General features: G+C 46.7%; 1 protein-coding gene across 1 annotated transcript in view; it reads left to right on the top strand.

Annotated features, from left to right (window-relative positions):
• The window catches only part of POLE (DNA polymerase epsilon, catalytic subunit), a gene marked incomplete at its 5' end in the record, with an annotated part of 59,282 nt that overhangs the window by 8,848 nt on the left and 28,960 nt on the right, over positions 1-21,474 (top strand). Inside the window, 26 exons of the mRNA XM_081966537.1 lie at positions 716-924; positions 1,943-2,078; positions 2,763-2,843; positions 3,326-3,370; positions 3,885-3,977; positions 5,115-5,269; positions 5,446-5,584; positions 5,676-5,756; positions 5,874-5,981; positions 6,470-6,580; positions 7,572-7,657; positions 8,705-8,824; positions 9,206-9,338; positions 9,521-9,634; positions 10,546-10,758; positions 11,333-11,440; positions 11,608-11,736; positions 12,486-12,588; positions 12,700-12,846; positions 14,955-15,100; positions 16,007-16,155; positions 16,696-16,788; positions 17,884-18,028; positions 19,112-19,269; positions 20,032-20,227; positions 21,012-21,226. Of these exons, the coding sequence (XP_081822663.1) occupies positions 716-924; positions 1,943-2,078; positions 2,763-2,843; positions 3,326-3,370; positions 3,885-3,977; positions 5,115-5,269; positions 5,446-5,584; positions 5,676-5,756; positions 5,874-5,981; positions 6,470-6,580; positions 7,572-7,657; positions 8,705-8,824; positions 9,206-9,338; positions 9,521-9,634; positions 10,546-10,758; positions 11,333-11,440; positions 11,608-11,736; positions 12,486-12,588; positions 12,700-12,846; positions 14,955-15,100; positions 16,007-16,155; positions 16,696-16,788; positions 17,884-18,028; positions 19,112-19,269; positions 20,032-20,227; positions 21,012-21,226 (3,413 nt within the window). The remainder of the gene's footprint in view (positions 1-715; positions 925-1,942; positions 2,079-2,762; positions 2,844-3,325; positions 3,371-3,884; positions 3,978-5,114; positions 5,270-5,445; positions 5,585-5,675; positions 5,757-5,873; positions 5,982-6,469; positions 6,581-7,571; positions 7,658-8,704; positions 8,825-9,205; positions 9,339-9,520; positions 9,635-10,545; positions 10,759-11,332; positions 11,441-11,607; positions 11,737-12,485; positions 12,589-12,699; positions 12,847-14,954; positions 15,101-16,006; positions 16,156-16,695; positions 16,789-17,883; positions 18,029-19,111; positions 19,270-20,031; positions 20,228-21,011; positions 21,227-21,474) is intronic.

Below are 21,474 nucleotides of genomic sequence, written 5' to 3'. Positions count from 1 at the left end.
TTTGGGAAAGGGAGAGAGGGAGGGAGCAAGGGAGGGGAGAAAAAGGGAGGGAAGATGAAAGGAAGGGAAAAGAAGGAGGAAGGAAAGAAAAATAAATGAATGAAGGCAGGAAGGAAGGAATAAAGGAGAGAACGCAAGGGAGGAAGGAGGGAAGGAAGGAATGAAGAAGAGAGAAATAGAGAAGGCAAGGAAGGACGGAAGAAATAAGAGAAGGCAAGGAAAGAGGGAGGGATAGAAGAAAGGGAAAAAAGTTGAGGAAGGAAGGAAGTAAATTAAGATGATATAGAAAGGAGGAAGGAAGGGAGAGAGGGAGAGAAGGCAAGGAAGGAAGGAATAAGGGAGCGAGAAAGCAAGGAGGGAGAGAAAAAAAGAAATGAAAGAAAGGCGAGGAAGAAGGGAAGGTGCCAAAGGAAGGGAGGAAGGATGGATAGATGGAAGGTGGCCGTGAAAGATGAAAGAAGTTATTTCCTCCAATCGGAGAAGAGAGGGCGTGGCCGGGCCAGAGCATTAGCGAATGAACGGATGGAGCGGAGAGGCGGGAGGAATACAGACAGCGGAGTGTGGGGAGAAAACGAACGGAAAGCTGCTCTTCCATTGGTCGTCGCCTAGCACCGAGAACGAGGCGTAGAAAAGCGATTGGTTCAAGGCAAAGGGTGAGAGGGGGGTGGTTGAGAAAGCACGCCCCTTTTAATAACTTGTGGACTTCGACTCCCAGAATTCCTCAGCTGTGAACTCACGGGAGAGCGCCTGGATCTCGCGAGATGTCGCGCAGCGCGGGAAATGCGCCCGGGAGTCGCTGGGCTCGCCGGCCAGGATGGCGCTGCGGAGAGGCGGAGGAAGCGGCTGGAGAGGCGGAGGAAGCGGCTGGAGGCGCCGGTGGGCTGCGGAGCCCCCGGCAGAAGACGGCGAGAGGGAGGCCCCTCGGTGAGGAGGACCCTCGAAGACCCCCCCCCCTGAACCGGGGCTCGGTAGAGGCGGTCCTCGAACTTACGACCACGACTTATGTTGCTAAACGAAAACACTGGTTGAGGTTAAGCCCCGTTTTTCGACCTTTCTCGCACAGTGAATCCCTGCAGTTCTTAACTTAGGGACACGGTTGTTAAGCGAATCCTGGGTTCCCCCATTGGATTTGCTTGCCGGAAGGACCATCGGGATGCTGCGACCGTCATAAGTACGAGTCGGTCGCCAAGCATCTGAATTCATGATCCAGTGACCCTGGGGAATGGAGCGATGGTCATTAAGTGTGAAAAACGGATCCTAAGTCACTTTTTTCCCCGGTGCCATCATAACTTTGAACCGTCACTAAACAGATCGTTGTGAGTCGAGGACTTTATTCCTGTATTCCTTTCAACTTGCATTGACTTAAAATAGGTTGTTAATTCTCATTTGTGATGGACGTGTGATTTTGCTGCTTTTCCAGGTACTCGTATGGCTAGTTCATTTAACAGTTCATTTAGTGGCTATTCAAACTTACAGCGGCATTGAAAAAAAAGTTATAACCGTTTTTTCACACTTACGACCGTTGCTGCATCCTGAGGGTCACGTGATTTACATTTGGATGTTTGACTCATGTTTATGACGGAGGCAGTGTCCCGGGAGGTCACGTGATCTCGTTTTGCGACCTCCTACCAAGCAAAGTCAAGGGGTAAACCAGATTCACTTAACAACCGTGTTAGTAATTTAAGAACTGCAGCAATTCGCTTCCCAACACCGGCGAGAAAGATCGTAAAATGGGGGCAAAACTCACTTAAAACAAATTTCTCCCTTAACAGCATTACATTTTGGGCTCGATTGTGGTCATAAGTTGAGGAATACCTGTATATATCCTGTCTTAGCTACCACCATTGACTTCGTGATTTGCCAAAAAGGACCTTTTCCAGGGTGTTGGCTTCTCGGAGACTTAAACAAATTGGATCCAAATATTTTCCTTTTCTTGCCACAGGGATGACAGCTCCTCCGTTTCGGCACTTCGGCGTTTAGAGCGCAGCCAATGGACGGACAAAATCGATGCACTGTTTGGGTTTGAGCGGATAAAGGAGCCCGCGGAAAGGACGGGATGGTTGATCAACATGCATCCGGTAGGAGCCTCCATCTTTCCCTTTGTTTATTTGTTAGGCTTGTAACTTCTGACCTCCTCAGCCAGTTTCCAACAAAAACCATCACTTCATCGTGGCGATTCACTTAACGACTGCGGTAAAAATGGTTCTAAGCAGGGTGGATTTGATTTAAATCAAGTTGATTTAAATCATGATTTAAAGGATGGATATACAGCCTCATGCTACGTCACAAAGCTCCATTTCATACTGAATAAACTAAATTATTCATGTATCTTAAATAGAAAACCATCGACTCCAAAAGCATTTTATTAAAATAAATTTAATAAAAGTAAAAAACCTGATTTTTTTTAATTTAAAAAAAAAAAAGTCATCAATTTTTATCCACCCGGGTTATAAGTCATGTCTGCATCAACTTACAACCAATTCCAATCACAATTGCGGTTGTGAGTAGAGGACTAGATGAATTACAATACCGTGACAAAATGCGTCGAAGAATCTTTTAAATATTTTTCAGTTTCAGAGCTTCAAGGATTACCATCCTTGCCTGGAGCCTCCATTTTCTCATATGTCCAATTTAGTTCTTGGGGAAGGGGGGGGGAGGAATGTTATTCAACACATAGAACCGATTGCTACTAATTGTAGAATAGTACGTTAGGAGAATGCGATTGTCTAACAAAATGGCTTTAGTAACCTTGTTTGTTTTAGACGGAGATTCTGGATGAAGATAAACGCTTGGTCAGTGCCGTGGATTATTATTTCATTCAGGAGGATGGGAGTAGATTTAAGGTCAGTAGCGTCTTTAAACTGGGACCTTGAAAGGTGATATTTATCCATGGGTACATTTTAAAAGTACTGCTTGAATTTGGAGGAAGATTAGATATGCGGTGAATGGGATTGTAGCACATACAAGTTAATACATGATACATAATAATACATAATGCAGGTTGAAATCAGTGTCTTGGACTACATTGCCTGGAAATTATACTGTGTCTCACCTAGAGCCATAGGCAGCTTATGGCTCCAGTTAATCAATAAATACAATCACCTCTAAAATCTGTGAATCGTTCTTTCTGGCTTCTCTTGTTGCTTTATCATTCACTAAACACTTTTCCTATCTTCAATGCAAAAACGTCTCCCATTTCATAGATGGAGTAAGCTAAGAACAGTTGGTCTCTGGAGCGTAGCTTAGGTTAAACTGGTAAGAAAGAAACATGGTCTACTTGTAAATCATTGGAAACTCAGCTTGTTCACTTTGTTCTCTCTCCTAGGTGGCTTTACCCTATAGACCATACTTCTACATCGCAGCCCAGAAGGTTAGTCTTAATTTACTGTGACAACCACAGATGGTTTTTCAAGCCTTAAGCTGTTTGGATCACTATAATATCACTCTTGAGTAGACATTGCACTGTTCAATACTTCCTTTGTGACTGTACCTTAGAAGTAGTAAATTGCAAGTAACACGTCGTTCCTTAATAACTGTGGTATATGATCATATGTGCTAGTGCCTTATGCACTGAGATATTTGTGTGTGTTTACACACATATATACAGTGTGTGTGTGTATTAAGACTCTTCAAGAACATATTAACAATGACAAACTGCCTTTTTCGGAAAGTTTGCTCGCCATCATCTGCAGCCGGGCGATGGCTGAGCTTTAACAGTATCTTACTTCAAGAAAACAGTCGCTCGAGAAAATCAGCTCCTCGTTCCTTCGTTCTTCGCAGATGCACAGACAATTTCTTATCAGCTCTTTCACTTGGGTAGAATTTGAATGATTGTAGAAATAAGTTCTCCTTAAGTCATTTAATATAAAATGCCTTTTTTTAAGGGTTGTGACCGAGAGGTATCATCCTTCCTTTCCAAGAAATTCCAGGGGAAAATAGCAAAATTGGAAATTGTACCCAAAGAAGATCTGGACTTGGTGAGAAATGGATTCAATAAGATTATTTTAATGTTATGGCAGCTTTACTTCAATATGTAACGTGATAATCCGGATCCACTTTGGTTTTGTTATATTTTTGAGGGATGTGAAGAGGAAATGAGAATATTCCTGAGAAACTGTTGTTGTTGTTGTTGTCGTCCCTATATCCCACTCTTTCTACTTTCCTCCACCACTCTGCCTAGTTGTGCCCCCCCCCCAAAGCGGCCAGTGGAACTGGTGGCAGACTTAAGACAGTGAGGAGGTTGGGAAGGAACCTGGGCCAGTCCTGGAGTCTGGGGAAGGCTCTGAGGAGGGCTGTGCATTGGAGGCAGAGAGGGGGCCAGAGCCATCTGACAGTTACCAGCTACCTTCAGAGTCAAGAGATCAGTGGGGCAGAAGAACAGCTGGAGCCTGTTCCCGATGTGCGCCTGAGCAGAGCTGCCAGGAGAAGGGAACAGCTAAGGAACGAGGGCCAACTCTGGAGTAAAGGCACTGGTGGCGAAAGACTTTTGCCACAGAGATAAGAGAATCACTACAAGTTAACAAAAAGAATAAGGATGGTGCTGTAACCTGTATGTGTGTAACAAAAGAGCAACATCTATGCCTTTGAACCAATGTTACTTTTATTTCATTATTACATTGTGTCTCTAACTCTGTTAATTTTACACCATAGTCCTAATGAAACTAAATTTAAATATCCAATGAAACGAAAGGCAGAGAGGTTTATGACCTATCGGTCATAAAAACAAGCAAGAAGTGGAATTCTTTACCAGGGCTGAAGAGATTGGACAAATTCAGGGAAAATCAAACTAAGTAGCTGTGAGCCGAGGTGGCTCTTTGCTTCTTCCAGAATTGCAGATAACATCTTTCCGAAAAGCTCCCATAGTTATGGGATTCCTAGACATAAATAAAACGGTGGCAAATGAATGAAGAATGTCTCCATCTGGCTGCCAGACAGGGCCGCAATGATTTTTAAGACTCAAAAGTTGCCCCAGCCTGATTTGCTATCACTATTGTATTTTGAAAAGCCGCCTTCTGTACTCCATTTGGTGGTCTTAATTGCTTGGATCCCATGATCCATGCATCTCTATGAATCAGTCTCTCAAAGTTTGACGCTGGTCTTGTCATTTGTTTTAGCCCAATCACCTGGTTGGCCTGAAAAGAAATTATCTCAAGCTTTCTTTCAACACCGTGGATGACCTGATAAAAGTCCGCAGGGAGATCACCCCTGCGGTCAAGAAGAACAGAGAACGGGACCAAGCTTTGGACACTTACACCACCCTGCTGACTAGGTAGGGTAGTCCCCGAATAGTCTAAGCACCTAGCACGTATAAGAGCATCCGGAATAACGGGAAGTGAGTTTCCTATCATCTTCTTGGTTGTCCTCACCACTCTCTGTATGGACTTTCTAATTGAGGCACTGCTGCCACCAAACAGGCTGATTGTTGTTGTTGTTGTTGTTTTCTAGTGCTCTCACCGGACACAGTCTGAACCATGAGGAGGAGCCCTCAAAGAAGACCGCAGACCAGATGGACAACATCATAGACATGCGGGAGTATGATGTGCCCTACCACATCCGTCTGTCCATTGATCTGAAGATTCACGTGGTGAGTGTGTGATCTTCCCCTTCCCGTAAGTTATTAAAAGGGACTAATTGTTTTAAGCCTCTTAATTCTGCTGGGTCCCCTTCTTTGATAGGCTCACTGGTACAACATTCACCACCGGGGCAGCAGTTTTCCTCCTGAGATTATTCGGCGGGATGACATGGTGGAACGGCCCGTGAGTAGCTCCGTGGAAACCTTTCTAAAACTCCGAGGCCTTGAAACACGGCCTTGTGGAAACGAGCATTCTCTCAAATCCCTGACTTTTTAAAAAATATATTATTATTCCTTCTAGGACCCTGTTGTTCTCGCCTTTGACATCGAGACTACGAAACTCCCTTTAAAATTTCCTGACGCGGAAACAGACCAAATTATGATGATCTCCTACATGATTGATGGCCAGGTGATTTGTTGTCCTTGTAATTTAGTCATGAGGTTGCAGGATGTTTCTCCCCCACCCCCAAAAATATATATTGTCGTTTAGAACAGGGGGTCTCCAACCTTGGCAACTTTAAGAAGCTTCTTCAGTTCTCAGTTCAGTTCTTTTTCAGAGCTGAAGAAGCTTCTTGGATGAGAAGCGAAACCTCTTCAAAGAAAAAACGGGAAGCCCAGTTGCCTCTTGAAAAAAAACCCACCTTTGGGACAACCGTGGCCTAGAAGGCTGAGAATCTTTATAGACACCCCCTCTCTCTTATACACCCCACCCCCCACTGATCCGCAAAGCGGGAAAGTTTGTGGAACTCTGGTTTAGATGATGATGATGCAGGCGTCAAATGAGGATGAGGAAAAGGGCGAAGGGGTGCCAGACCCCTCTTCCAAATTAATATCCCGAGAGGACAACTGGCGGGTAATAGGCCTTCAGTGACATCTCTTTCTCCTTTTGCGGTTCAGGGATACCTGATCACGAACCGGGAGATCGTCTCGGAAGACATAGAAGATTTTGAGTTTACTCCCAAGCCCGAGTACGAGGGTCCGTTCTGTGTATTCAACGAACCTGACGAGGTAAGCTTCCTTTCTCCCCCCCCCCTTTTATCCTCACATCTATAAATTCATCCAAATGGCTACTTAACTACACGGGTCAGTTTTTGATGAAATATCGTTCACCTATTTGACTGTGTGCATGCACTTGATAGATTATATGGATGGATGAATAGGGATAGATATAGAAATAAATGTAGATGAGTACATGGATATATAGCGAGAGAGACAGGTTAGAGAGATAGCTAGATAGCTGCTGTGGATAGATGGATGGATGGACGGACTGACAGACATAGATGGTTGGGTGGATAGGTAGATAGGTAAGTAGGTAGGTGGATGATAGAGGTGGATGGATAGATTGATAGGTAGGTAGCTCGGTAGATGATGGATGGATGGATTGGTAGGTAAGTAGGTAGATGATAGATAGATAGACAGCAATAGTTGGATGGATGCATGAATGGACAGATGGACAGACCGACATGGATGGATGGATAGGTAGGTAGATAGGCAGATGAGAGAGAGAGAGATAAGATAGACAGACTGACATGGATGGATGGGTGGGTGGGTAGGTAGGTAGATGATTAGATGGATGGATGGATGGATGGATGGATAGATAGATGATAGATAGGTAGGTAGGTAGATGATTAGATAGATAGATAGATAGATAGATAGATAGATAGATAGATAGATAGATAGATAGATACGATAGATAGATAGATAGATAGATAGATGATAGATAGATAGATAGATGATAGATAGAGTAGGTAGGCAGGCAGGCAGTTTACACCAGGGGTCTCCAACACTGACACCAGTCCGCAGCATGCAAGAAACCTGGCAAGATTTTCCTGCCTAGTTGATCTCTGGGACCTCAAGTATTGATGGTTTCTGGCCCTGCTCACCTCCCAGGCCCAGAGACAGCCAGGCATGGTTGTTTGCAGGGACCCATGAATCATAACGGTCTCTAAATGCCACATATCCTTTTCTTCCCTTTAAACAAACAAACAAACAACCCCAGGCTCATCTTATCCAGCGGTGGTTTGAACATGTTCAAGAAACCAAGCCGTCTATCATGGTGACATACAACGGAGACTTCTTTGACTGGTGAGGATCAGAGTTTACGAAGCCTGCTATCTGTACCTACACGATCAGACGTGGAGATACGCTTATCCCGAGTAACCCTTTGGTCCAAAGAAAGAAACCGGCTCTAAAAGCCAAGTGGAATCTCCCTTGTGAGCTCACCCATCCTGATGGACTTAGGAGGCCATCATCCTTGCACCAGAGAAACTAATTTGCATGTGGAATGTTTTAAAAAAAAATAATAATAATCTTGAGGATAGAAGGAACATCCAAAAAACGTCCACTTAACTTGGAATGATACTTGACTGCTTATTGGTTTTCCTACGGAAAAGAAAATGGAATATTGTGGAATTTGGGGAGTTGAACATGAAGGCGTAGAGCAGGGGTGTCAAACTCTATTTCATTGAGGGCCCCGTCAGAGTTGTGTTGACCCCGGAGGCTGTGGCCAGCTCAACATCACTCGTGTTGGTGGGGCACCTGTAGTGGCCAAGTGCTAAGACAGGACTTCCCTGAGACCCTCACTCACTCTCATTATAATCTCCCTCCCTCCCTTCCTTCCTTTTTTCCTTCCCTCTTCATTCTCCATTCTCCTCCCTCGAAAGCAGACTTTGCTGGATGTGAAGGAGCAGACTTTTCTTCCTTCCCCTCTCCTTTTTTCCTTCCTTGCTCTTTTCCCATCTTTCTCTTTCCTCTTTCTCTTCCTCCTTTCCTGTCCCTTCCTGCAGGCTCAAATGCAAAAGGGGCAAACGGTTCTCCTTTTGTTTTGTTTTTAGTTTGTTTTGATCGCCCTCTGCCAGGGAAAACAGAGCTCCCTCCCTTTCTTGCTGGCAGAGGCACCATGGGCTGTTTCCTTTGCTGTTTCCAGGACGGCCCCCTGGGCCACATCTAAGCACCCCGTGGGCCGTATCTGGCCCACGGGCCTTGAATTTGAGACCCCTGGCACAGAGGAACTGAGCGGCCTTTCCTCTTTTTGTGTGCTTGGGATTAAAAATGTTTGTTGTTACCACGTTGCTGCGTTCGGCACCGCAGACCTTGCCTGATCCTGTGGCTCAACTGTCCTCCTGTCTCCAGGCCTTTTGTGGAAGCCAGAGCAGCCGTTCATGGAATGAATATGCAGCAGGAAATTGGGTTCCAAAAAGACAGCCAGGGAGAATACAAATCTTCGCAGTGCATCCACATGGATTGTCTCCGGTAAGGGTTGGGAGCTTCTCTGGCAGCTCTCCAAGCCAGATAAGGTCTGTGACCGTAAATCCTCCCTCGAAAGACTTTGCTGGATGTGAAGGAGCAGAATCCACAGTCAATTAACAAAAGGGGTTTTTCTCGGGACCAGGAGTCTGCTTCCTGCTCTTGGGACGCCTCGGTCAGAACATTTATTGGGATAAATGCTATTTCTATGGGGTCCGGTGGGGGTGCAGAGAGACTGGCCCAATATAACTCCAATTGAAGCTTGGCTTGGTCCTTCTTCTGGTTCCCCTCCAGAACCCCCCCTTTCCTCCTCCTCCCCATGCCAGCTTTGTTGTCTCCCCTGATTTATTAACAACCCGATTTCAGTGCTGTGATTCCTCTTGGCAGGTGGGTGAAGAGAGACAGTTACCTCCCAGTGGGCAGCCACAACTTAAAAGCAGCCGCCAAAGCGAAGTTGGGTTACGATCCGGTGGAGCTGGACCCTGAAGAGATGTGCCGAATGGCGATCGAAGAGCCTCAGGTATTTCCATCCCGGGGCAAGTTTATCAACCTTTTAAGTGTGAAAGCAATAACAAGCGATCTTCCCCAATCCATATGCCAATAAATGGGTGGATTCCTGACCGTTCTCTGTGCCCCCTGAAAAAAATGCATCTCAGGGCACTGGCTTCCGGAGTATTAAACTGGTCTCTTGATTCTTTCTAGACTTTGGCCACCTATTCAGTGTCCGATGCTGTTGCCACCTACTACATGTACATGAAGTATGTGCACCCTTTCATCTTTGCCTTGTGCACCATCATTCCGATGGAACCTGACGAGGTGAGCCAGAGGGCATTTCGCCTTTGCTTGGATGGGCCTCATTTTCTCTTTGCCCAAGTGTTGCATCTCATGAGTTATGATGAACATATTTTTACCCTGACTATGTTCCTGACTTATCACTTATTGCTTGTATGGACACCGAGAGCTTCTGCACTGGAGACAAAACTCCTTGTGTGTTCAATCACACTTGGCCAATAAAGAATTCTATTCTATTCTCCTTCCTTCTTTCATTATTCTATTCTACTCTATTCCATTCCATTCATTTCTGTTTCTTTTCTAGTCTAGTCTATTCTCTATTCATTTCTATTCTATTCTATTCTTTATTCTATTTTCTATTCTATTCTCCATTCTATTTTCCATTCTGTTCTATTCTATTTTCCATTCCATTCCATTCTATTCTATTTTCTATTCTATTTTCTATTCTATTTTCCATTCTGTTCTATTTTATTTTATTCTATTCTATTCTTTATTCTATTTTCTATCTCTATTCTATTCTCTATTCTATTTTCTATTCTGTTTTCCATTCTGTTCTATTTAATTCTTTTGCATTCTATTCTATTCCTTCTCGACAGTTTCTTAGACAATTTCTCACCTGTCTTAACATAAAGCCCTTTGGGTGCTGCGTAATGCTGATCTTAGACGACTCCTGGCAGTCGTGATCAAGAGCTTACTATGTGCTTTACTAAATACAAAATAATAATAAACTGTTTATTCCAAAACCACATGTTGTAGAGGCTGTCTATCTTGGTGTCAAAACAATGACTTCCCATGCACTCCGTTCCTCGCACTGAGAAAATAAATCTTTTTTTTTTTTAAGTATTAAAGGGAACGACTGTCATCATAACCTGATCAGATTCTGTTGGTTGTGGATTCCCCTTGTTTCCAGCCTGTCGACTTTTCTCTTCCGGCAGGTGCTCCGGAAAGGCTCAGGAACCTTGTGTGAGGCGCTGCTCATGGTCCAAGCCTATCACGCCAACATCATCTTCCCCAACAAGCAGGAGCAGGAGTTCAACAAGCTTACAGAGGACGGGCACGTACTCGACTCGGAGACCTACATTGGGGGCCACGTGGAGGCCCTGGAGTCGGGGGTCTTTCGCAGTGATATCCCCTGCCGCTTTAAAATGGTACGAACCTTCAGTGGAAAATGTCTATGGAGTTTCTCAAGCTATCCGGGTCACGGTTGTCCCAAAGGTGCTTTCTGTTTTGTTTTTTTTTCCTTGGAAGAGGTTTCGCTTCTCATCCAAGAGGCTTCTTCCGCTCTGAATAAGGCAGATTAATTTCACAGAGCTGAAGAAGCTTCTTGGATGAGAAGTGAAACCTCTTCGAAGAGAAAAACCAGAAAGTCCAGTTGTCTCTTGGGGGGGAAAAAGCACCTTTGGGACTTCAGTGGAAAGGCCTTAACCTAGGGTCTAGGCCTGTGGGTAGCAAAGAACTGATTGGATGACCTAGGCGTTCTCCCAAGCAGCAAATTACAAAACCTGCTCCCTTCTAGCACTGATGATCTTGCCTAGCTGGGTCATGAAACGTCTGCAAGAAAACAAGCAAGCTTAGAGAGCACCAAGGGCCCCTCAGCTACAAATATTCTCCTGTACATTTCTACATTACATTTGCCTTCTGTTGCATAGATTTTTTTTCACTCACTGTTTTGGGGCTTTAACCGAAGTGGGATGCTAATTTCCTCTCCTGGGTCTTCTTCAGAACCCGGCTGCCTTTGACTTCCTACTGCAACGCGTGGAGAAGACACTCCGCCACGCCATTGAGGAAGAGGAGGGGATTCCCTTAGAGCAGGTCACCAATTTCCAAGAGGTAAGCTTTCCACGCCTAGGGAAATCGATGTGGACATGAGGCAACAGGCAGGTTGTGTGTCCTTCAACGATGTGTAATCATTTTAAGCACAGCTCAGCAAAAAACCCTGATCCTGCCAAAGCTTTCCTCTTCTCTGAGCTCCCTTCATTCTCTGTCCTTTGCAACAGATTTGTGAAGAAATCAAAGTGAAACTGAATTCCCTGAAGGACGTCCCCAACAGAATCGAATGCCCTCTCATTTACCATCTGGATGTGGGGGCCATGTATCCAAACATCATCTTGACCAATAGGCTGCAGGTGAATGTGGTTTTCTTGGTAGCTTGGGGGGGGGGGCTAAGGCTTTAAATTCTCTTCTTTGGGGTGGGATGCTCATTTTGGTTCACGGTGGGGCAGTCTTCCAAGGAAAACGGAGTTCCAGCGATTAAGTGCAATCTTGTAGTCCAAGGTCAGAATGGGACTTTAAAATTCCTTCCTTCAAAGAAAGAGTTGCATCTGGGAAGGACGGAAGGCTGAGTCAACCTTTTTGGGAGAGGGGGCGGTTTATAAATCCAAAGAAATAATAAAATAATAATAATAACCTTGAGCCCTGTCAGGATTGAACTGCCGACAGTTGGCAGACTTAGCCTGTAATGCTGTATTCTAATCACTGCACAGGAAGGAAGGGAGGGAGGGAAAGAAAAGGAAAGGAAGGAAGGAAGGAAGGAAGGAAGGATAAAAGCAATAGCACGTAGACTTATATACCGCTTCACAGTGCTTTAAAGCCCTGTCTAAGTGGTTTACAGAGTCCTTTCAGGAAAACCAAAATCAGGAGCCTGGTGAAATTTGAACTGCCAAATTGCAGGCAGCCAGCAGCCGGCAGAAGTAGCCTGCAGTACCGCACTCTAACCACTGCGCCACCGTGGCTCATACATTAAAATGAAATTCCGTCGCGTACAGCTCTCAAAGGATCACCCCCTCCAATATGCGCTACATAAACAAGGCAAAATAAAACAAAATTATGCATGCACCCACATGGCTTTCTCCATGAATGCTTTCTTTCCCCTCAGCCCTCGGCTATGGTGGACGAGGCAACCTGTGCCGCTTGTGACTTCAACAAGCCCGGGGCCAGCTGTCAACGGAGAATGACTTGGCAGTGGAGGGGAGAATTCAGTGAGTCTTAATGTCCGTTGGCTCGAGCGTGATTCTTTTAGTTCACATTCTCCGTGTCTGACTCTTCAGAAGTATTCTTAGCTCGCTTTTTCCCCTCCCTCCCATCGGCAGTGCCAGCGAGCCGGAGCGAGTTTCACCGTATCCAGCAGCAATTGGAATCGGAAAAGTTTCCTGCTCTTTTCCCAGATGGGCCTCCCCGGGCGTTTCACGAGCTGTCTCGAGAAGATCAAGCCAAATACGAAAAGAAGCGATTGGCGGGTGAGAACGAAACGTCCTTGGTACCAGGAGAGAAATTCTGAACTTTTTTCAAGTTCAAAGTAGAGGCTGATACCGTATTTTCCCCCAAAATAAGGCCTAACCGGAAAATTAAACCCTAACATGATTTTTTTTTAGGATGCCCGTAATATAAGCCCTGCTCCCCAAAATAAGCCCCAATTAAGATCTTAGAAGATCTTGAGGTGGCGCAGTGGTTAGAGAGCAGTACTGCAGGCTACTTCTGCTGCCTGCCGGCTGCCTGCAATTTGGGCAGTTCAAATCTCACCAGGCTCAAGGTCGACTCAGCCTTCCGTCCTTCCGAGGTGGACAAAATGAGGACCCGGATTGTTGGAGGAAAGAGGCTGACTCCGTAAACCGCTTAGAGAGGGGTGTAAAAGCACCGCAAAGCGGTATATAAGTCTAAATGCTACTGCTATTGTCCTTCCTTCCTTCCCTCCACACTCCCTCCCTTTTATCCTTCCCTCCTTCCTCTCTTTTATCTTTCCTTTCTTTCTTTCTTTCTTCTTCCCTTCCTTCCTTCCTTCTTCCCTTCCTTCCGTCCCGGTGGTTAGAATGCAGTATTGCAGGCTAATTCACTGCTCCATGCCAGCAGTTCGATCCTGACTGGCTCAAGGTCGACTCAGCCTTCCGTCCTTCCGAGGTGGACAAAATGAGGACCCGGATTGTTGGAGGAAAGAGGCTGACTCCGTAAACCGCTTAGAGAGGGGTGTAAAAGCACCGCAAAGCGGTATATAAGTCTAAATGCTACTGCTATTGTCCTTCCTTCCTTCCCTCCACACTCCCTCCCTTTTATCCTTCCCTCCTTCCTCTCTTTTATCTTTCCTTTCTTTCTTTCTTTCTTCTTCCCTTCCTTCCTTCCTTCTTCCCTTCCTTCCGTCCCGGTGGTTAGAATGCAGTATTGCAGGCTAATTCACTGCTCCATGCCAGCAGTTCGATCCTGACTGGCTCAAGGTCGACTCAGCCTTCCGTCCTTCCGAGGTGGACAAAATGAGGACCCGGATTGTTGGAGGAAAGAGGCTGACTCCGTAAACCGCTTAGAGAGGGGTGTAAAAGCACCGCAAAGCGGTATATAAGTCTAAATGCTACTGCTATTGTCCTTCCTTCCTTCCCTCCACACTCCCTCCCTTTTATCCTTCCTTCCTTCCTCTCTTTTATCTTTCCTTTCTTTCTTTCTTCTTTCCTTCCCTTCCCTTCCTTCCTTCCTTCTTCCCTTCCTTCCGTCCCAGTGGTTAGAATGCAGTATTGCAGGCTAATTCACTGCTCCATGCCAGCAGTTCGATCCTGACTGGCTCAAGGTCAACTCAGCCTTCCCACCTTCCGAGGTGGGTAAAATGAGGAGGCCCAGATTGTTGGGGGCAAAAGGCTGACTCTGTAAACCGCTTAGAGAGGGTTGTAAGACGGACGCATTTAGTACGTCCGTTGTAACAACAACAACAAAAATAAGACGTCACCTGAAAATAAGTCCTAATGCGTCTTTTAGAGCAAAAATTAATATAAGACTCAGTCTTATTTTGGGGGAAATACTGTATTCATTCCAGGTGAGCAAGTGAAGAGGGGCATTATTATTATTATTATTATTATTAAAGGCCACCCATCTCACCGATAAGCTGATCTTTTAATGCAAGTGATGCAGCCAATGTGAAGCGAAACACGAAATTGGTGAATGATATACAGGCAGTCCTCAATCTATGACCACAAAATTGAGGCCCAAATTGACGCTGCTAAGTGAGAAATTTGTTTAAGAGGGTTCCGCCCCATTTTACGACTTTCTGTTTGTTAAGCGAACCACCGCAATTATTCAGTGACCAACCCAGTTTTTAAGTGAATCTGGCTTCCCCATTGACACTGCTTGTCAGAGAGTCGCAAAAGGGGATTATGTGACGCCGGGCACACTGCAGCCGTCATAAATGTGAGTCAGTTGACCACCCCCCAAATAAATCAGGTTACCAAGGAGATGCTGCAACGGTCACAAGTGTGAAACAGCCACTAAACAAACTGTTGTAAGTCAAGGACTACCTATATGTGTATGGGGAATATCTGGAATGATTTCCTGTATTTGGGATTAAAATACCTCCGTATCTTTGGAGCAGATTATTGTCGCAAAGCTTACAAGAAGATCCACGTGACGAAAGTGGAGGAACGTGTCACAACTATATGTCAGCGAGAAAACTCCTTCTACGTAGATACAGTCCGGGCTTTTCGGGATCGCCGCTATGAGTTTAAAGGATTACATAAGGTACGAGTGGGGTTATTTGGGTCAAAAGCCAAACCTGTGTGCCTTTCAGATAATTGGACTGACTTTTACCCTCCAAGCTGCAGGGAAACAAGCAATATGAGGTTTAAATTTCTGTGACTGTTCTGACCGAGGCTTCCCGAGAGCCTGAAGCAAACTCCTAGTCCCGACAAAACCCCCTTTTATTAATTTCCTATAAATTCTGCTCATTCACATCCAGCAAAGTCTTTCCAGGGAGGATTTAAGGTCACAGACCTTCTCTGGCTTGGAGAGCGGACAGGCCGAGATCTGCAGAACTTGGCCAGGAGTCTCGGAGAGTCACGAACCAATGAAGCGAACTGATGGTCTCCTGCAAACTCCACTCCCCTGTCGCTCCTCTTTATTTCCTCTGGGAGGGGCCATTCATCCTCCACCTGTGGCCTCACTCCCAAGTTGACCCCTGTTCTTCAGCTGTTCCCTTCGTCTGGAAACTCTGCGCATGCGCACACTGGGAACAGGCTCCAGCTGTTCTTTGAGTAACCCATTAACTCCCTCTTCATTCTGCTTTTTTCTTCCTTCCCCTCACTCCTTCTTTTTCCTTCCTTGCTCTCTTTCCATCTTTCCTTTGTCTTTCCCTTTCTCCTTCCCTATCCCTTCTTGGATGCTCAAATGCGAAGGGGAAAACCTTTGACGTTTGACACCCCTGGCCTAAAGTAAAAACTCCCTGCCTTCCTAGGAAAGTGGAGTCCTTGCCTAAGGAAGATGTTGCTGCTGTTCGGACTGAACAATAATGAGTTGCAAGAACCTAAACTCAGCCCTAAAGAGGCTGTTGCTTTAAGCCCCAGGAAATCTCTCTCTGAGCCTCCAAAGGTGGATTTATTTTTCCTTCCTGCAAGGACTGTCTGTCTGTGTCCTGTCTCCCCGTTCCAGGTGTGGAAGAAGAAGCTGGCAGCTGCCACTGAAATGGCCGACGCCTCCGAAGTGAAGCGTTGCAAGAACATGGAGATCTTGTATGACTCCCTGCAGCTGGCACACAAGTGCATCCTCAACTCCTTCTATGGTTACGTCATGCGCAAAGGGTGAGTGTGAAACGGAGCACACTGGACTTTCTGGTTTTTCTCTGAAGGTGCTTTGCTTCTCATCCAAGGAGCTTCTTCAAGCTCTGACCGAATGTTGGGGAAATGGAAGGATTGATACTCCTTGCAGACAGCTGGTCATTTGCATCCTTTGAGAGAGCCGTTGAGGCCTCTCGGAGGTTTACCTGTAGTCCTCGGGATCACCTGAGTGGTGCAAATGGTTCCCATAGTCTGCAATTTTTCCTCTGGAAATCCATTCCTATTCCCACCCCATTCCAAGGGGGTCCATCCCAAACTGTACGGCTAAAGGTCTGTAGAGATTCTCCGTCATCCAGGTCACGGTTGTCCCTCTCGCCTCAGGCTTCCAGGCACTTCCGGAGCAAATGAATTTATTTGACTAAACTTACGTATGTCTGCTGCTCATCTCCCCCAAGGCAACTCCAGGCACGGAGCATTGAAACCTCCTCGGGGTGTGGCAACGCCAGGCCTAGAACTTGGGAACCCGTTCCTACCCCGCGTTTTCTCTCTCTCTCCCTGGCGCAGGGCCCGCTGGTATTCTATGGAAATGGCTGGCATTGTCTGCTTCACCGGTGCCAATATCATCACTCAGGCCAGGGAACTGATCGAGCAGATTGGGTGAGTCCTTGAGGGAGCTGCTGGGAATTCGCAGATAAATAGGAAGACGTTCTCCTCCTCCTCCTCCTCCTCCTCCTCCTCCTCCTCCTCCTCCTCCTCCTCCTCCTCCTCCTCCTCCTCCTCCTCTCCACAAACCATGCTCCTCCCTTCTAGTACTGGTGATGTTGCCTAGCTGGGTCATGAAATGTCTTAAAGAAAACAACCAAGCTCACAGTCCACTAAGGACTCCCCAGTCGTTGTCCTTCTCTTCCTCTTCTCCACAAACCATACTCCCTTCTACTACTGATGATGTTACCTAGTTGGGTCATGAAATGTCTTAAAACAACCAAGCTCAGAGAGCACTAAGGATTCCACATTCTTCCTCCTCCTCCTCCTCCTCCTCCTCCTCCTCCTCCTCCTCCTCCTCCTCCTCCTCCTCCTCCTCTCCACAAACCGTACCCCCTTCCAGTACTGATCATGTTACCTAGTTGGTTTATGAAAGGTTTGCAGGAAAACCACCAAGCTCCGAGAGCACCAAGGACCCCACAGTCCTCCTCCCCCCCCTTTTTCCTCCTCCTCCCTTCTCCTCTTTCTCCTCCTCCTCTCTGCAATCTCCACTCCCTTCTAGCACTGATGATGTTCCCTAGTTGGGTCATGAAATGACCCCACAGTTATCTACCTCCTCCTCATCTTTCTGCAAACCTCTCTCCCTTCTAGCACTGATGATGTTCTCTAGTTGGGTCATGAAATGTCTGCAAGAAAACCACCAAGCTCAGAGAGCACTTAAGGACCATGCAATCCATCTCCTCCTCTTTCTCCTCTTGCTCCTCCTCCACTCCACTACCTCCTCTCCCTTCCAGCACTGATGATGTAACCTAGTTGGGTCATGAAAGGTCTGCAAGAAAACCACCAAACTCAGAGAGCACCCAGGACCCCACAGTCCCCACTCCTTTTATTCAGTTTGTGCTCTGTTCAAATTAGAGACGCCTTTTCAGTTATCCGGGCAGAACATAAAAGAGTTTTCAGAATATACCTTTGAACCACCATAGCATTGACGGCCTTTGGCCGTGGTATGGCATTCCGCGACTTGTTCTTCTCCTGTTTTCCGCTACGCAGGCGACCCTTAGAGCTCGACACCGATGGGATATGGTGCGTGCTTCCAAACAGCTTTCCAGAGAACTTTGTCATCAAGTCAACCCATTCCAAGAAACCCAAGGTGACCGTCTCCTATCCAGGGGCGATGTTGAACATCATGGTGAAGGTGAGGAGTTTCACACCACGTTCTCTTCTCCGGTGATCTGGTGCCACGGGATATAGAGTCACTTCCCACAGTTCAGTCGCTAGCATCCATGTATGGAGCTCATTAAGAAGGTCTCTGGGGGCAGCCCTTAATTGTCACTGAGATTCTTGGGACATTTCCAGTATTCTACGTTGGATAAATTGGGAAAGGTTTTTGTCTAGAAACTTACTGCTGATTGGACAATCTCAAGCGAGCCAAAGCCAGTAGAATGCAAATAAAAATGCCCAGTTTCCCTGGAAATAAGACCTCCCCGGATAATAAGTCCAATCGGAGCTTTTGAGCGCATGCGCTAAAATAAGCCCTCCCCGAAAATATTGCAACACAGCAGCAGCCATGAGGTGACCACGCTCGCCGCCTCCTGCACCTCAAAAATAATAAGACCCTCCCCGAAAATAAGGCCAAGCGCTTATTTCGGAGGGGGGGTCAAAAGAAAATAAGTCCCTGTCTTAATTTCGGGGAAACACGGTATTCGTGTGGGATTGTGTAACACCAGAGAGGAATCTGAGAGATTGGCTCCTTCGGGCACCGCAGGCCTGAACTGTGTAAAGGAAGGTTAGCAAAACGTAATTTTTGTCCTTGCTCAATACGCATGCGTGAAAAAACAAGCGGTACGATTCGCAAACTGCGCAGCAAACACCTGTAGCCAAGCGTCAGAGTTTGTTGCAGCAATCCCATCCAGAAAGCACACACAGGTAACTGATTCAGCAGGATTCATTCTCTTCATATATAATATGACACAAGAGGCATATATACAATACCAAGAGTGTTTCTTCCAACATGTTAGAGAGAAGAGATCGGTTTTAGTTTAGATCAGACTTGCAGACTAGTTTGGCTTAAACACAGACTCAGAGCTACACAGCTAAGCCGCGCCCAGGCTCCAAAGTGTTTGAGCTCCCATTGGCTGACCTTGTTACAAAGCCGTATTCTAGTTCATGAATATATCTACTCTGACACAAAGCTTGTACCCTGTGTTGTAATGCGCCTTCCCTTTCTTTAGCGGAAACAACAGGGTACCAAGTATGTTTCTGTCCATTTTTTGTTTAGGAGGGTTTTACAAACAACCAGTACCAGGAACTGGTGGACCCAGCATCCCTCAAGTATGTTTCCCGCTCGGAGAATAGCATCTTTTTTGAAGTAGACGGGCCCTACCTGGCTATGATCCTTCCGGCCTCCAAGGAGGAAGGCAAGAAGCTGAAGAAAAGGTGAGAGTCCAGCATTGGGAAGACAGAACTTTCAGGAAGGAGTCTCCCTTAGAGAGCCACCGTGGCGCAGTGGTTAGAGTGCAGTACTGCAGTCTTATTTCTGCTGCCTGCAGTTTGGCAGTTCGATTCTCACCAACTCAGCCTTCCGTCCTTATGAGGTTGATAAAATGAGGACCCAGATTGTTGGGGGAAAGAGGCTGTATAAAACCGCTTAGAGAGGTCTGTAAAAGCACTGTGAAGCGGTATATAAGTCTAGGTGCCATTGCTAAGGGGGAAGGGAGGGCTATGGTGGCACAGTGGTTACAATGCAGCATTGCAGGCTAACTCTGCTCACTGCCAGGAGTTCGATCCTGACTGGCTCAAGGTTGCCTGGGCCTTCCGAGGACCAAGATTGTTGGGGGGCAATATGCTGACTCTGCAAATTGCTTAGAGAGGGCCGTAAAAGCACTGTGAAGCGGTATATAAGTCTTAAGTGCTATTGCCCTTTCCTTCCCTCCCTCCCAGTGGTGAGAAGGCAGCATTGCAGGCTAGCTCTGCCGACTGCCAGGAGTTCGATGTCTTAAGTGCCCATTGCTATTGCTGGGTAGGGCAGGTGGGGCAAAGGGAGGCTGGAAGTGGTACTGAAACGTGGCAAACGAGCACGCTGGCACGTCTGGATTCGGCAGGGCGGTAGTGCTCGGCGATTGCCACCCAAATCAACCGTAGGCGTGGGGGCGGAGGGCGTTTGCCTTGGTCCTGATGATGCCGACGGCTGTGTCGCAGATACGCCGTCTTCAATGAAGATGGTTCCTTGGCTGAGCTGAAGGGCTTCGAGGTGAAGCGGCGAGGAGAGCTGCAGCTGGTGAAGATTTTCCAGTCATCCGTCTTCGAGGCCTTCCTGAAGGGCACGAGCCTGGAGGAGGTCTATGCTTCGGTCGCCAAAGTAGCCGATTACTGGCTCGATGTTCTGTACAGCAAGGTGGGTGTCGGGAGGCGGATTTCTTCCTGCAGCAGACGGACAGGTTGATCCCACAGTGTTTTTGTAGCTACCTACCCCACCCCCAGGAGGGAGAACTGGGAAAGCAGGCGTTTTCCAATAGACATTCCCATAACTCCGCATTGGCAACAGGAAGGCATCTGGCCAGTAAAACACTCCGCTCCATTCAGTTGCCCAGACTCCACTCCCGCAAGGGATGACGGGGTCGTTAAATGAAGGTGATGATCAGGAGTCATTATGAAATGACATCAGGAGTGGTGGTGGGGTGGCCTACAGGTGGCGCTGTCGCCTCACAATCGGGAGGTTGTTCGTTCGATCCTAGGTAGAGGCAGATATTTCTCTCTCTGGGCACAATGAGAATTGATCTGCTGAACAAAACTCCGTAGTGGCAACAGGGAAGGGCATCCGGCCAGTAAAAATGCAGCTCCATTCAGTTGCCCATCCAACCCGCAAGGGATTATGGAGTCGTTAAAAGTTGATGAGGATTCATACAGTGAAAAACAGATTTTGGGAGCTGTTTCGTATTTTTGAAGTCACCCAGCTGCTTTTTGACCCAGAATGTTGCCATTCTACTCTTTAAATGGGACTTCGCGGAAACCAAAACGAGGAGAATAAATTATCAGTGATCTTGCTGCTCTCGCCTCTTCCTTTTACTTCCGCGGTTGAGCATGCCGGCTGTTGAAATGTACCGCGGAGTGGATGAAGCTTGACGAGAGCACTGAATCCGTACAGCTGCAGAAAATAAATGTGGTTTTCCCCATTCCAGGCAGCCAATATGCCTGATTCCGAGCTGTTTGAGTTGATCTCGGAGAATCGATCCATGTCTCGGAAGCTGGAGGATTACGGAGAGCAAAAATCCACTTCCATCAGCACAGCCAAGCGCCTGGCTGAATTTCTTGGGGACCAGATGGTGAAGGATGCCGGCCTGAGCTGCAGGTTTATCATCTCCAAGAAACCAGAAGGCTCCCCGGTGACAGAGAGGTACATCCACCGTGTTGAGTAGTAATGGCATTGTATGGGGTTGCATGTATCGGTTCAGATGTACATTCATTCAGGGTCCAATAAACGAGGTAAATTGAGGTCACCAAGAAAGATAAGAGGGTGTTGGCAGGAGGCAACTCGCTGTCAACTCTCCGTGTTGTCATGGGGGACAGAATGAGTGGGAGTGCATTCCACTGGATCCGGATCTCAGATTACTGCTGCTGGGTTGGGAGGGGTGTATCTATTGA

The sequence above is a fragment of the Natrix helvetica genome (genome assembly GCF_964273705.1).
Source record: "Natrix helvetica genome assembly, chromosome: 14".
NCBI classification, from domain to species: Eukaryota; Metazoa; Chordata; class Lepidosauria; order Squamata; family Natricidae; genus Natrix; species Natrix helvetica.
The sequence above is the reverse complement of the archived record's forward strand: the minus strand, read 5'-3'. Positions and strand labels throughout refer to the sequence as shown.